General features: G+C 49.4%; 1 protein-coding gene across 1 annotated transcript in view; it reads left to right on the forward strand.

Moving 5' to 3' along the window:
• Positions 1–19,320: 19,320 nt before the first annotated feature.
• The window catches only part of LOC144954131 (uncharacterized), a gene marked incomplete at its 5' end in the record, with an annotated part of 13,794 nt that continues 13,550 nt past the window's right edge, over positions 19,321–19,564 (forward strand). The window contains 2 exons of the mRNA XM_078884694.1: positions 19,321–19,423; positions 19,506–19,564. The exon at positions 19,506–19,564 is cut by the window's right edge and continues 12 nt beyond it. Of these exons, the coding sequence (XP_078740820.1) occupies positions 19,321–19,423; positions 19,506–19,564 (162 nt within the window). The remainder of the gene's footprint in view (positions 19,424–19,505) is intronic.

A 19,564-nucleotide genomic window follows, 5' to 3' on the forward strand; every position in this document is an offset into this window, starting at 1 on the left:
CACACACACTACTATATACACACTACTACACACATACACACTACACACACACATACACACACACACACTACTATACACACACTACACACACACACACACTACTATATACACACTACTACACACATACACACTACACACACACATACACACACACACACACTACTATACACACACTACACACACACACACTACTATATACACACTACTACACACATACACACTACACACACACATACACACACACACACTACTATACACACACTACACACACACACACACTACTATATACACACTACTACACACATACACACTACACACACACATACACACACACACACACTACACACACACACTACACACACACACACACTACTATATACACACTACACACACACACACACTACTATACACACACACACACACACTACTATACACACACACACACACACTACTATACACACACACACACACTACTATACACACACTACACACACACACACACTACTATATACACACTACTACACACATACACACTACACACACACATACACACACACACACACACTACTATACACACACTACACACACACACACACTACTATACACACACACACACACACTACTATACACACACACACACACACTACTATACACACACACACACACTACTATACACACACTACACACACACACACACTACTATATACACACTACTACACACATACACACTACACACACACATACACACACACACACACTACTATATACACACTACTACACACATACACACTACACACACACATACACACACACACACACACTACTATATACACACTACTACACACATACACACTACACACACACATACACACACACACACTACTATACACACACTACACACACACACACACTACTATATACACACTACTACACACATACACACTACACACACACATACACACACACACACACTACTATACACACACTACACACACACACACTACTATATACACACTACTACACACATACACACTACACACACACATACACACACACACACACTACTATATACACACTACTACACACATACACACATACACACACACACACACTACACACACACTACTATATACACACTACTACACACATACACACTACACACACACATACACACACACACACACTACTATATACACACTACTACACACATACACACTACACACACACACATACACACTACTATACACACACTACACACACACACACACTACTATATACACACTACTACACACATACACACATACACACACACACACACTACACACACACTACTATATACACACTACTACACACATACACACTACTACACACATACACACTACACACACACATACACACACACACACACTACTATACACACACTACACACACACACACACTACTATACACACATACACACACACACACATACACACACACACACACACTACTATACACACTACTACACACATACACACTACACACACACATACACACACACACACTACTATACACACATACACACACACACACACACTACTATACACACACTACACTACTATACACACTACACACACACATACACACTACACACACATACACACTACACACACACACACTACTATACACACATACACACTACACACACACACACACACTACACACACACTACACACACACACACACTACTATACACACACACACTACACACACACACACACTACTATACACACATACACACACACACACACACTACTATACACACACTACACACACACACACACTACTACACACATACACACACACATAGTGAGAGGGATTAAACATGTTAAAGAAGCACTAAGACAGAATGGCTACAATAATGCTCAAATTAACAGGGCACTAAATGGCAAATTACGATCGCAAAGCGATCAGATTATTAAAACAATAAAAATTCCATTTATCTGACAATTAGCCCGTGTTACGACACATTTATATACACAATCCTATATACACACAATCCTATATACACACAATCCTATATACACACAATCCTATATACACACAATCCTATATACACACAATCCTATACACACAATCATATACACACAATCATATACACACAATCCTATATACACACAATCCTATATACACACAATCCTATATACACACAATCCTATATACACACAATCCTATACACACAATCCTATATACACACAATCCTATATACACACAATCCTATATACACACAATCCTATATACACACAATCCTATATACACACAATCCTATACACACAATCCTATAAACACACAATTATATACACACAATCCTATACACACAATCCTATATACACACAATCCTATATACACACAATCCTATATACACACAATCCTATATACACACAATCCTATATACACACAATCCTATAAACACACAATTATATACACACAATCCTATACACACAATCCTATATACACACAATCCTATATACACACAATCCTATATACACACAATCCTATATACACACAATCCTATAAACACACAATTATATACACACAATCCTATATACACACAATCCTATACACACAATCCTATATACACACAATCCTATATACACACAATCCTATATACACACAATCCTATATACACACAATCCTATAAACACACAATTATATACACACAATCCTATATACACACAATCCTATATACACACAATCCTATATACACACAATCCTATATACACACAATCCTATATACACACAATCCTATATACACACAATCCTATATACACACAATCCTATAAACACACAATTATATACACACAATCCTATACACACAATCCTATATACACACAATCCTATATACACACAATCCTATATACACACAATCCTATATACACACAATCCTATAAACACACAATTATATACACACAATCCTATATACACACAATCCTATATACACACAATCCTATATACACACAATCCTATATACACACAATCCTATATACACACAATCCTATATACACACAATCCTATATACACACAATCCTATAAACACACAATTATATACACACAATCCTATACACACAATCCTATATACACACAATCCTATAAACACACAATTATATACACACAATCCTATACACACAATCCTATATACACACAATCCTATATACACACAATCCTATATACACACAATCCTATAAACACACAATTATATACACACAATCCTATACACACAATCCTATATACACACAATCCTATATACACACAATCCTATATACACACAATCCTATAAACACACAATCCTATACACACAATCCTATACACACAATCCTATATACACACAATCCTATATACACACAATCCTATAAACACACAATTATATACACACAATCCTATACACACAATCCTATATACACACAATCCTATATACACACAATCCTATATACACACAATCCTATATACACACAATCCTATAAACACACAATTATATACACACAATCCTATACACACAATCCTATATACACACAATCCTATAAACACACAATTATATACACACAATCCTATACACACAATCCTATATACACACAATCCTATATACACACAATCCTATATACACACAATCCTATATACACACAATCCTATAAACACACAATTATATACACACAATCCTATACACACAATCCTATATACACACAATCCTATATACACACAATCCTATACACACAATCCTATATACACACAATCCTATAAACACACAATCCTATATACACACAATCCTATATACACACAATCCTATATACACACAATCCTATAAACACACAATTATATACACACAATCCTATACACACAATCCTATATACACACAATCCTATATACACACAATCCTATATACACACAATCCTATATACACACAATCCTATATACACACAATCCTATAAACACACAATTATATACACACAATCCTATACACACAATCCTATATACACACAATCCTATATACACACAATCCTATATACACACAATCCTATATACACACAATCCTATAAACACACAATTATATACACACAATCCTATACACACAATCCTATATACACACAATCCTATATACACACAATCCTATATACACACAATCCTATATACACACAATCCTATATACACACAATCCTATAAACACACAATTATATACACACAATCCTATACACACAATCCTATATACACACAATCCTATATACACACAATCCTATATACACACAATCCTATATACACACAATCCTATAAACACACAATTATATACACACAATCCTATACACACAATCCTATATACACACAATCCTATAAACACACAATTATATACACACAATCCTATACACACAATCCTATATACACACAATCCTATATACACACAATCCTATATACACACAATCCTATATACACACAATCCTATAAACACACAATTATATACACACAATCCTATACACACAATCCTATATACACACAATCCTATATACACACAATCCTATACACACAATCCTATATACACACAATCCTATAAACACACAATTATATACACACAATCCTATATACACACAATCCTATATACACACAATCCTATATACACACAATCCTTTACACACAATCCTATATACACACAATCCTATATACACACAATCCTATAAACACACAATTATATACACACAATCCTATACACACAATCCTATATACACACAATCCTATATACACACAATCCTATATACACACAATCCTATATACACACAATCCTATAAACACACAATTATATACACACAATCCTATACACACAATCCTATATACACACAATCCTATAAACACACAATTATATACACACAATCCTATACACACAATCCTATATACACACAATCCTATATACACACAATCCTATATACACACAATCCTATATACACACAATCCTATAAACACACAATTATATACACACAATCCTATACACACAATCCTATATACACACAATCCTATATACACACAATCCTATACACACAATCCTATATACACACAATCCTATAAACACACAATTATATACACACAATCCTATATACACACAATCCTATATACACACAATCCTATATACACACAATCCTTTACACACAATCCTATATACACACAATCCTATATACACACAATCCTATACACACAATCCTATACACACAATCCTATACACACAATCCTATACACACAATCCTATACACACAATCCTATATACACACAATCCTATATACACACACAATCCTATACACACAATCCTATACACACAATCCTATACACACACAATCCTATACACACACAATCCTATACACCCGCGATCCTATAAACCTGTGATCCTATACACCCGTGATCCTACAAGCGCTGTAGAGGCTACCTGGGGGACCTTTGTCTGTGTGCAGCACCCACATGCAAGATCTGCAGGAGGTCACCCAGGATCTGCACTACGAGAACTTCCGCTCAACACGCCTCAAACACGCTAGCAGGTACATGGTCAACACGCCTCAAACACGCTAGCAGGTACATGGTGTCACTCACTCACCTACTCACCTGGTCACCTGGTCACCTGCTCACTCACTCACTCACTCACTCACTCACTCACTCACTCACTCACTCACCAACTCACTCACCAACTCACCTGGTCACTCACCTGGTCACTCACCTGGTCACTCACCTGGTCACTCACCTGGTCACCCACCTGGTCACCTGGTCACTCACTCACTCACCAACTCACTCACCCACTCACTCACTCACCAACTCACTCACCAACTCACCTGGTCACTCACCAACTCACCTGGTCACTCACCTGGTCACTCACCAACTCACTCACTCACCAACTCACTCACCAACTCACTCACCAACTCACCTGGTCACTCACTCACTCACCAACTCACTCACCACGTCACTCACCACGTCACCCAGGATCTGCACTACGAGAACTTCCGCGCAACACGCCTCAAACACGCTAGCAGGTACATGCTGGGTCACTCAACACGCCTCAAACACGCTAGCAGGTACATGCTGGGTCACTCAACACGCCTCAAACACGCTAGCAGGTACATGCAGGGTCACTCAACATGCCTCAAACACGCTAGCAGGTACATGCTGGGTCACTCAACACGCCTCAAACACGCTAGCAGGTACATGCTGGGTCACTCAACACGCCTCAAACACGCTAGCAGGTACATGCTGGGTCACTCAACACGCCTCAAACATGCTAGCAGGTACATGCTGGGTCACTCAACACGCCTCAAACACGCTAGCAGGTACATGCTGGGTCACTCAACACGCCTCAAACACGCTAGCAGGTACATGCTGGGTCACTCAACACGCCTCAAACACGCTAGCAGGTACATGCTGGGTCACTCAACACGCCTCAAACACGCTAGCAGGTACATGCTGGGTCACTCAACACGCCTCAAACACGCTAGCAGGTACATGCTGGGTCACTCAACACGCCTCAAACACGCTAGCAGGTACATGCTGGGTCACTCAACACGCCTCAAACACGCTAGCAGGTACATGCTGGGTCACTCAACACGCCTCAAACACGCTAGCAGGTACATGCTGGGTCACTCAACACGCCTCAAACACGCTAGCAGGTACATGCTGGGTCACTCAACACGCCTCAAACACGCTAGCAGGTACATGCTGGGTCACTCAACACGCCTCAAACACGCTAGCAGGTACATGCTGGGTCACTCAACACGCCTCAAACACGCTAGCAGGTACATGCTGGGTCACTCAACACGCCTCAAACACGCTAGCAGGTACATGCTGGGTCACTCAACACGCCTCAAACACGCTAGCAGGTACATGCTGGGTCACTCAACACGCCTCAAACACGCTAGCAGGTACATGGTCAACACGCCTCAAACACGCTAGCAGGTACATGGTCAACACGCCTCAAACACGCTAGCAGGTACATGCTGGGTCACTCAACACGCCTCAAACACGCTAGCAGGTACATGCTGGGTCACTCAACACGCCTCAAACACGCTAGCAGGTACATGCTGGGTCACTCAACACGCCTCAAACACGCTAGCAGGTACATGGGTCAACACGCCTCAAACACGCTAGCAGGTACATGCAGGGTCACTCAACACGCCTCAAACACGCTAGCAGGTACATGCTGGGTCACTCAACACGCCTCAAACACGCTAGCAGGTACATGCTGGGTCACTCAACACGCCTCAAACACGCTAGCAGGTACATGCTGGGTCACTCAACACGCCTCAAACACGCTAGCAGGTACATGCTGGGTCACTCAACACGCCTCAAACACGCTAGCAGGTACATGCTGGGTCACTCAACACGCCTCAAACACGCTAGCAGGTACATGCTGGGTCACTCAACACGCCTCAAACACGCTAGCAGGTACATGCAGGGTCACTCAACACGCCTCAAACACGCTAGCAGGTACATGCTGGGTCACTCAACACGCCTCAAACACGCTAGCAGGTACATGCTGGGTCACTCAACACGCCTCAAACACGCTAGCAGGTACATGCTGGGTCACTCAACACGCCTCAAACACGCTAGCAGGTACATGCTGGGTCACTCAACACGCCTCAAACACGCTAGCAGGTACATGCTGGGTCACTCAACACGCCTCAAACACGCTAGCAGGTACATGCTGGGTCACTCAACACGCCTCAAACACGCTAGCAGGTACATGCTGGGTCACTCAACACGCCTCAAACACGCTAGCAGGTACATGCTGGGTCACTCAACACGCCTCAAACACGCTAGCAGGTACATGCTGGGTCACTCAACACGCCTCAAACACGCTAGCAGGTACATGCTGGGTCACTCAACACGCCTCAAACACGCTAGCAGGTACATGCTGGGTCACTCAACACGCCTCAAACACGCTAGCAGGTACATGCTGGGTCACTCAACACGCCTCAAACACGCTAGCAGGTACATGCTGGGTCACTCAACACGCCTCAAACACGCTAGCAGGTACATGCTGGGTCACTCAACACGCCTCAAACACGCTAGCAGGTACATGCTGGGTCACTCAACACGCCTCAAACACGCTAGCAGGTACATGCTGGGTCACTCAACACGCCTCAAACACGCTAGCAGGTACATGCTGGGTCACTCAACACGCCTCAAACACGCTAGCAGGTACATGCTGGGTCACTCAACACGCCTCAAACACGCTAGCAGGTACATGCTGGGTCACTCAACACGCCTCAAACACGCTAGCAGGTACATGCTGGGTCACTCAACACGCCTCAAACACGCTAGCAGGTACATGCTGGGTCACTCAACACGCCTCAAACATGCTAGCAGGTACATGCTGGGTCACTCAACACGCCTCAAACACGCTAGCAGGTACATGCTGGGTCACTCAACACGCCTCAAACACGCTAGCAGGTACATGGTCAACACGCCTCAAACACGCTAGCAGGTACATGCTGGGTCACTCAACACGCCTCAAACACGCTAGCAGGTACATGCTGGGTCGCTCAACACGCCTCAAACACGCTAGCAGGTACATGCTGGGTCACTCAACACGCCTCAAACACGCTAGCAGGTACATGCTGGGTCACTCAACACGCCTCAAACACGCTAGCAGGTACATGCTGGGTCACTCAACACGCCTCAAACACGCTAGCAGGTACATGCTGGGTCACTCAACACGCCTCAAACACGCTAGCAGGTACATGCAGGGTCACTCAACACGCCTCAAACACGCTAGCAGGTACATGCTGGGTCACTCAACACGCCTCAAACACGCTAGCAGGTACATGCTGGGTCACTCAACACGCCTCAAACACGCTAGCAGGTACATGCTGGGTCACTCAACACGCCTCAAACACGCTAGCAGGTACATGCTGGGTCACTCAACACGCCTCAAACACGCTAGCAGGTACATGGTCAACACGCCTCAAACACGCTAGCAGGTACATGCTGGGTCACTCAACACGCCTCAAACACGCTAGCAGGTACATGCTGGGTCACTCAACACGCCTCAAACACGCTAGCAGGTACATGCTGGGTCACTCAACACGCCTCAAACACGCTAGCAGGTACATGCTGGGTCACTCAACACGCCTCAAACACGCTAGCAGGTACATGGTCAACACGCCTCAAACACGCTAGCAGGTACATGCTGGGTCACTCAACACGCCTCAAACACGCTAGCAGGTACATGCTGGGTCACTCAACACGCCTCAAACACGCTAGCAGGTACATGCTGGGTCACTCAACACGCCTCAAACACGCTAGCAGGTACATGCTGGGTCACTCAACACGCCTCAAACACGCTAGCAGGTACATGTGTTACTCACCTGGTCACTCACCTGGTCACTCACCAACTCACCAACTCACCTGGTCACTCACCAACTCACTCACTCACCAACTCACTCACTCACCCACTCACTCACTTGCTCACTCACTTACTCACCTGGTCACTCACAAACTCACTCACCTACACACTCACCTACTCACTCACTCACCAACTCACTCACCAACTCACCTGGTCACTCACCAACTCACCTGGTCACTCACCTGGTCACTCACCTGGTCACTCACAAACTCACTCACCTACACACTCACCTACTCACTCACTCACTCACCAACTCACCTGGTCACTCACTCACTCACTCACCAACTCACTCACCAACTCACCTGGTCACTCACCAACTCACCTGGTCACTCACCTGGTCACTCACCTGGTCACTCACAAACTCACTCACCTTCACACTCACCTACTCACTCACTCACCAACTCACTCACCAACTCACCTGGTCACTCACTCACTCACTCACCAACTCACTCACCAACTCACCTGGTCACTCACCAACTCACCTGGTCACTCACCTGGTCACTCACCTGGTCACTCACAAACTCACTCACATACACACTCACCTACTCACTCACTCACCAACTCACTCACCTACTCACCTGGTCACTCACTTACTCACCAACTCACTCACCTGCTCACCTGGTCACTCACCAACTCACCTGGTCACTCACCTGGTCACTCACCTGGTCACTCACCTGGTCACTCACCTGGTCACTCACCACGTCACCCAGGATCTGCACTACGAGAACTTTCGCTCAACACGCCTCAAACATGCTAGCAGGTACATGGTCAACACGCCTCAAACACGCTAGCAGGTACATGTGTTACTCACCTGGTCACTCACCTGGTCACTCACCTGGTCACCTGGTCACTCACCTGGTCACTCACCAACTCACTCACTCACTCACCCACTCACTCACCAACTCACTCACTCACCCACTCACTCACTTGCTCACTCACTTACTCACCTGGTCACTCACAAACTCACTCACCTACACACTCACCTACTCACTCACTCACCAACTCACTCACCAACTCACCTGGTCACTCACCAACTCACCTGGTCACTCACCTGGTGACTCACCTGGTCACCCACCTGGTCACCTGGTCACTCACTCACTCACCAACTCACTCACCCACTCACTCACTCACCAACTCACTCACCAACTCACCTGGTCACTCACTCACTCACCAACTCACTCACCAACTCACCTGGTCACTCACCAACTCACCTGGTCACTCACCTGGTCACTCACCTGGTCACTCACCTGGTCACTCACAAACTCACTCACCTACACACTCACCTACTCACTCACGAACTCACTCACCAACTCACCTGGTCACTCACTCACACCAACTCACTCACCTCACCTGGTCACTCACCAACTCACCTGGTCACTCACCTGGTCACTCACCTGGTCACTCACAAACTCACTCACCTACACACTCACTACTCACTCACTCACCAACTCACTCACCAACTCACCTGGTCACTCACTCACTCACCAACTCACTCACCAACTCACCTGGTCACTCACCAAGTCACCTGGTCACTCACCTGGTGACTCACCTGGTCACCCACCTGGTCACCTGGTCACTCACTCACTCACCAACTCACTCACCCACTCACTCACTCACCAACTCACTCACCAACTCACCTGGTCACTCACTCACTCACCAACTCACTCACCAACTCACCTGGTCACTCACCAACTCACCTGGTCACTCACCTGGTCACTCACCTGGTCACTCACCTGGTCACTCACAAACTCACTCACCTACACACTCACCTACTCACTCACGAACTCACTCACCAACTCACCTGGTCACTCACTCACACCAACTCACTCACCTCACCTGGTCACTCACCAACTCACCTGGTCACTCACCTGGTCACTCACCTGGTCACTCACAAACTCACTCACCTACACACTCACTACTCACTCACTCACAAACTCACTCACCAACTCACCTGGTCACTCACTCACTCACCAACTCACTCACCAACTCACCTGGTCACTCACCAAGTCACCTGGTCACTCACCTGGTGACTCACCTGGTCACTCACCTGGTCACTCACCTGGTCACCCACCTGGTCACCTGGTCACTCACTCACTCACCAACTCACTCACCCACTCACTCACTCACCAACTCACTCACCAACTCACCTGGTCACTCACCTGGTCACCCACCTGGTCACCCACTCACCAACTCACTCACCTACTCACCTGGTCACTCACCAACTCACCTGGTCACTCACCTGGTCACTCACCAACTCACTCACCAACTCACTCACCAACTCACCTGGTCACTCAGCTGGTCACTCACCAACTCACCTGGTCACTCACTCACTTACTCACTCACCTGGTCACTCACCAACTCACTCACCAACTCACTCGCTCACCAACTCACTCAGAAACTCACCTGGTCACTCACCAACTCACTCACTCACCTGGTCACTCACCTGGTCACTCACCAACTCACCAACTCACCTGGTCACCTGGTCACTCACTTACTCACTCACTCACCAACTCACTCACTCACCCACTCACTCACTCACCAACTCACCAACTCACCTGGTCACTCACCAACTCACCTGGTCACTCATCAACTCACTCACCAACTCACTCACCAACTCACCAACTCATCTGGTCACCTGGTCACTCATTCACCCACTCACTCACTTACTCACCTGGTCACTCACCTGGTCACTCACCAACTCACCAACTCACTCACCAACTCAATCACCAACTCACCAACTCACCTGGTCACTCACTCACCCACTCACTCACTTACTCACCTGGTCACTCACCTGGTCACTCACCAACTCACCAACTCACTCACCAACTCACTCACCAACTCACCAACTCATCTGGTCACCTGGTCACTCATTCACCCACTCACTCACTTACTCACCTGGTCACTCACCTGGTCACTCACCAACTCACTCACCAACTCAATCACCAACTCACCAACTCACCTGGTCACTCACTCACCCACTCGCTCACTTACTCACCTGGTCACTCACCAACTCACTCACACACTCACCTACTCACTCACCTACTCACTCACCTACTCACCTACTCACTCACCTACTCACTCACCTACTCACTCACCTACTCACTCACCTGGTCACTCACCAACTCACTCACCAACTCAATCACCAACTCACCAACTCACCTGGTCACTCACTCACCCACTCGCTCACTCACTCACCTGGTCACTCACCAACTCACTCACACACTCACCTACTCACTCACCTACTCACTCACCTACTCACCTACTCACTCACCTACTCACTCACCTACTCACTCACCTACTCACTCACCTGGTCACTCACCAACTCACTCACCAACTCAATCACCAACTCACCAACTCACCTGGTCACTCACTCACCCACTCGCTCACTCACTCACCTGGTCACTCACCAACTCACTCACACACTCACCTACTCACTCACCTACTCACTCACCTACTCACCTACTCACTCACCTACTCACTCACCTACTCACTCACCTACTCACTCACCTGGTCACTCACCAACTCACTCACCAACTCAATCACCAACTCACCTGGTCACTCACTCACCCACTCGCTCACTCACTCACCTGGTCACTCACCAACTCACTCACACACTCACCTACTCACTCACCTACTCACTCACCTACTCACCTACTCACTCACCTACTCACTCACCTACTCACTCACCTACTCACTCACCTGGTCACTCACCAACTCACTCACCAACTCAATCACCAACTCACCAACTCACCTGGTCACTCACTCACCCACTCGCTCACTCACTCACCTGGTCACTCACCAACTCACTCACACACTCACCTACTCACTCACCTACTCACTCACCTACTCACCTACTCACTCACCTACTCACTCACCTACTCACTCACCTGGTCACTCACCAACTCACTCACCAACTCAATCACCAACTCACCAACTCACCTGGTCACTCACTCACCCACTCGCTCACTCACTCACCTGGTCACTCACCAACTCACTCACACACTCACCTACTCACTCACCTACTCACTCACCTACTCACCTACTCACTCACCTACTCACTCACCTACTCACTCACCTACTCACTCACCTGGTCACTCACCAACTCACTCACCAACTCAATCACCAACTCACCAACTCACCTGGTCACTCACTCACCCACTCGCTCACTCACTCACCTGGTCACTCACCAACTCACTCACACACTCACCTACTCACTCACCTACTCACTCACCTACTCACCTACTCACTCACCTACTCACTCACCTACTCACTCACCTGGTCACTCACCAACTCACTCACCAACTCAATCACCAACTCACCAACTCACCTGGTCACTCACTCACCCACTCGCTCACTCACTCACCTGGTCACTCACCAACTCACTCACACACTCACCTACTCACTCACCTACTCACTCACCTACTCACCTACTCACTCACCTACTCACTCACCTACTCACTCACCTACTCACTCACCTGGTCACTCACCAACTCACTCACCAACTCAATCACCAACTCACCAACTCACCTGGTCACTCACTCACCCACTCGCTCACTCACTCACCTGGTCACTCACCAACTCACTCACACACTCACCTACTCACTCACCTACTCACTCACCTACTCACCTACTCACTCACCTACTCACTCACCTACTCACTCACCTACTCACTCACCTGGTCACTCACCAACTCACTCACCAACTCAATCACCAACTCACCAACTCACCTGGTCACTCACTCACCCACTCGCTCACTCACTCACCTGGTCACTCACCAACTCACTCACACACTCACCTACTCACTCACCTACTCACTCACCTACTCACCTACTCACTCACCTACTCACTCACCTACTCACTCACCTACTCACTCACCTGGTCACTCACCAACTCACTCACCAACTCAATCACCAACTCACCAACTCACCTGGTCACTCACTCACCCACTCGCTCACTCACTCACCTGGTCACTCACCAACTCACTCACACACTCACCTACTCACTCACCTACTCACTCACCTACTCACCTACTCACTCACCTACTCACTCACCTACTCACTCACCTACTCACTCACCTGGTCACTCACCAACTCACTCACCAACTCAATCACCAACTCACCAACTCACCTGGTCACTCACTCACCCACTCGCTCACTCACTCACCTGGTCACTCACCAACTCACTCACACACTCACCTACTCACTCACCTACTCACTCACCTACTCACCTACTCACTCACCTACTCACTCACCTACTCACTCACCTGGTCACTCACCAACTCACTCACCAACTCAATCACCAACTCACCAACTCACCTGGTCACTCACTCACCCACTCGCTCACTCACTCACCTGGTCACTCACCAACTCACTCACACACTCACCTACTCACTCACCTACTCACTCACCTACTCACCTACTCACTCACCTACTCACTCACCTACTCACTCACCTACTCACTCACCTGGTCACTCACCAACTCACTCACCAACTCAATCACCAACTCACCAACTCACCTGGTCACTCACTCACCCACTCGCTCACTCACTCACCTGGTCACTCACCAACTCACTCACACACTCACCTACTCACTCACCTACTCACTCACCTACTCACCTACTCACTCACCTACTCACTCACCTACTCACTCACCTACTCACTCACCTGGTCACTCACCAACTCACTCACCAACTCAATCACCAACTCACCAACTCACCTGGTCACTCACTCACCCACTCGCTCACTCACTCACCTGGTCACTCACCAACTCACTCACACACTCACCTACTCACTCACCTACTCACTCACCTACTCACCTACTCACTCACCTACTCACTCACCTACTCACTCACCTACTCACTCACCTGGTCACTCACCAACTCACTCACCAACTCAATCACCAACTCACCAACTCACCTGGTCACTCACTCACCCACTCGCTCACTCACTCACCTGGTCACTCACCAACTCACTCACACACTCACCTACTCACTCACCTACTCACTCACCTACTCACCTACTCACTCACCTACTCACTCACCTACTCACTCACCTACTCACTCACCTGGTCACTCACCAACTCACTCACCAACTCAATCACCAACTCACCAACTCACCTGGTCACTCACTCACCCACTCGCTCACTCACTCACCTGGTCACTCACCAACTCACTCACACACTCACCTACTCACTCACCTACTCACTCACCTACTCACCTACTCACTCACCTACTCACTCACCTACTCACTCACCTACTCACTCACCTGGTCACTCACCAACTCACTCACCAACTCAATCACCAACTCACCTGGTCACTCACTCACCCACTCGCTCACTTACTCACCTGGTCACTCACCAACTCACTCACACACTCCCCCCTCTCGCTGCCCCCACCCCTCCCCCCACCTCCCCCCCCACCCCCCCTGCCCCACCCCCACCCCCCACCCCCTCTCCCCCTGCCCCACCCCTCCCCCCACCCCCCACCCCCTCACCCCTGCCCCCCCCCACTCCCCCCCCTCCCGCCACCCCCACCCCACCCCCCACCCCCTCACCCCTGCCCCTCCCCCCACCCCTCCCCCCACCCCCTCCCCCCCCACCTCCTCCCCCCACTCCCCACTCCCCCCCACCCTCTCCCTCCCACCCCCACCCCACCCCCCACCCCTCCCCCACTTCCCCCCCCCCACCCGCTCCCCCCACCCGCTCTCCAGGGGAGGGGGCCAGGAGGTGGGGGGGGATGACGAGGAGAGAGACAAGATCCTGCGGGAGAAGGAGGCTGAGGTGAGTCCACCACTAGTCCACCACTAGTCCACCACCACCACTAGTCCTCCACTAGTCCACCACTAGTCCACCACCACCACTAGTCCACCACTAGTCCACCACCACCACTAGTCCACCACTAGTCCACCACTAGTCCACCACCACCACTAGTCCTCCACTAGTCCACCACTAGTCCACCACCACCACTAGTCCACCACTAGTCCACCACCACCACTAGTCCACCACTAGTCCACCACTAGTCCACCACTAGTCCACCACCACCACTAGTCCACCACTAGTCCACCACTAGTCCACCACCACCACTAGTCCACCACTAGTCCACCACTAGTCCACCACTAGTCCACCACCACCACTAGTCCACCACTAGTCCACCACTAGTCCACCACTAGTCCACCACCACCACTAGTCCACCACTAGTCCACCACCACCACTAGTCCACCACTAGTCCACCACTAGTCCACCTCTACTAGTCCACCACTAGTCCACCACCACCACTAGTCCACCACTAGTCCACCACTAGTCCACCTCTACTAGTCCACCACTAGTCCACCACCACCACTAGTCCACCACTAGTCCACCACCACCACTAGTCCACCACTAGTCCACCACTAGTCCACCACTAGTCCACCACCACCACTAGTCCACCACTAGTCCACCACCACCACTAGTCCACCACTAGTCCACCACTAGTCCACCACTAGTCCACCTCTACTAGTCCACCACTAGTCCAGCACCACCACTAGTCCACCACTAGTCCACCACCACCACTAGTCCACCACTAGTCCACCACTAGTCCACCACTAGTCCACCACCACCACTAGTCCACCACTAGTCCACCACTAGTCCACCACCACCACTAGTCCACCACTAGTCCACCACTAGTCCACCTCTACTAGTCCACCACTAGTCCACTACCACCACTAGTCCACCACTAGTCCACCTCTACTAGTCCACCACTAGTCCACCTCTACTAGTCCACCACTAGTCCACCACCACCACTAGTCCACCACTAGTCCACCTCTACTAGTCCACCACTAGTCGACCTCTACTAGTCCACCACTAGTCCACCACCACTAGTCCACCACTAGTCCACCTCTACTAGTCCACCACTAGTCCACCACTAGTCTACCACTAGTCTACCACTAGTCCACCACTAGTCCACCACCACCACTACTCCAACACCACCACTAGTCCACCACTAGTCCACCACCACCACTAGTCCACCACTAGTCCACCACTAGTTTACCCCCTCTTCCACTCCACCACCCCTACTCCGCCTCTAGTCCACCACTCGTACACCTCTACTCCACTCCACCACATCACCCACTAGTCCACCACCTCTACTCCCCCTCCACTCCACCTCTAGTCCACCACATCACATCACCCACTAGTCCACCACCTCTACTCCACCTCCACTCCACCACTAGTCCACCGCATCACCAGTACCGCGTGGATCTCTGTGTGATACGGAGAGTCTAGTGGACTGATTCTGGCGTCTGTGTGTGTGTGAGAGGCTGCCACTCCTCCGTCGGGAGCTGGACCGGTGCCGCGTGGATCTCTGTGTGATACAGAGAGTCTAGTGGACTGGTTCTGGTGTCTGTGTGTGTGTGAGAGGCTGCCGCTCCTCTGTCAGGAGCCGGACCGGTACTACGCGGATCTCTGTGTGATACAGAGAGTCTAGTGGACTGATTCTGGCGTCTGTGTGTGTGTGTGAGAGGCTGCCGCTCCTCTGTCGGGAGCTGGACCGGTGCCGCGTGGATCTCTGTGTGATACAGAGAGTCTAGTGGACTGATTCTGGCGTCTGTGTGTGTGTGTGAGAGGCTGCCACTCCTCCGTCGGGAGCTGGACCGGTGCCGCGTGGATCTCTGTGTGATACAGAGAGTCTAGTGGACTGATTCTGGCGTCTGTGTGTGTGTGTGAGAGGCTGCCACTCCTCCGTCGGGAGCTGGACCGGTGCCGCGTGGATCTCTGTGTGATACAGAGAGTCTAGTGGACTGATTCTGGCGTCTGTGTGTGTGTGTGAGAGGCTGCCACTCCTCCGTCGGGAGCTGGACCGGTGCCGCGTGGATCTCTGTGTGATACGGAGAGTCTAGTGGACTGATTCTGGCGTCTGTGTGTGTGTGAGAGGCTGCCACTCCTCCGTCGGGAGCTGGACCGGTGCCGCGTGGATCTCTGTGTGATACAGAGAGTCTAGTGGACTGGTTCTGGTGTCTGTGTGTGTGTGAGAGGCTGCCGCTCCTCTGTCAGGAGCCGGACCGGTACTACGCGGATCTCTGTGTGATACAGAGAGTCTAGTGGACTGATTCTGGCGTCTGTGTGTGTGTGTGAGAGGCTGCCGCTCCTCTGTCGGGAGCTGGACCGGTGCCGCGTGGATCTCTGTGTGATACAGAGAGTCTAGTGGACTGATTCTGGCGTCTGTGTGTGTGTGTGAGAGGCTGCCACTCCTCCGTCGGGAGCTGGACCGGTGCCGCGTGGATCTCTGTGTGATACAGAGAGTCTAGTGGACTGATTCTGGCGTCTGTGTGTGTGTGTGAGAGGCTGCCACTCCTCCGTCGGGAGCTGGACCGGTGCCGCGTGGATCTCTGTGTGATACAGAGAGTCTAGTGGACTGGTTCTGGTGTCTGTGTGTGTGTGAGAGGCTGCCGCTCCTCTGTCAGGAGCCGGACCGGTACTACGCGGATCTCTGTGTGATACAGAGAGTCTAGTGGACTGATTCTGGCGTCTGTGTGTGTGTGTGAGAGGCTGCCGCTCCTCTGTCGGGAGCTGGACCGGTGCCGCGTGGATCTCTGTGTGATACAGAGAGTCTAGTGGACTGGTTCTGGTGTCTGTGTGTGTGTGAGAGGCTGCCGCTCCTCCGTCAGGAGCTGGACCGGTACCGCGTGGATCTCTGTGTGATACAGAGAGTCTAGTGGACTGATTCTGGCGTCTGTGTGTGTGAGAGGCTGCCGCTCCTCTGTCGGGAGCTGGACCGGTGCCGCGTGGATCTCTGTGTGATACAGAGAGTCTAGTGGACTGGTTCTGGCGTCTGTGTGTGTGTGAGAGGCTACCTGGGGGAGCTTTGCCTGTGTGTCAGCTACTCGCTAACTAGAGCACTTGCCCCGACACGCTGTGTGAGGCTACCTGGGGGACCTTTGCCTGTGTGTCAGCTGAAACGGATGCAGGAGATGATCGCGAAGATGCAGATCCAGATGCAGTTGCAGGGACACCCTGGGGAGTGAGACGCTCACCACTCGCTCACTCACTCGCTCACCACTCACTCACTCACTCGCTCACTCACTCGCTCACTCACTCGCTCACCACTCGCTCGCTCACTCACTCGCTCACTCGCTCGCTCACTCGCTCACTCACTCGCTCGCTTACCACTCGCTCACTCACTCGCTCACTCGCTCA

Source organism: Lampetra fluviatilis, unplaced genomic scaffold, assembly GCF_964198595.1.
Source record: "Lampetra fluviatilis unplaced genomic scaffold, kcLamFluv1.1 SCAFFOLD_769, whole genome shotgun sequence".
Classification (NCBI taxonomy): Eukaryota; Metazoa; Chordata; class Hyperoartia; order Petromyzontiformes; family Petromyzontidae; genus Lampetra; species Lampetra fluviatilis.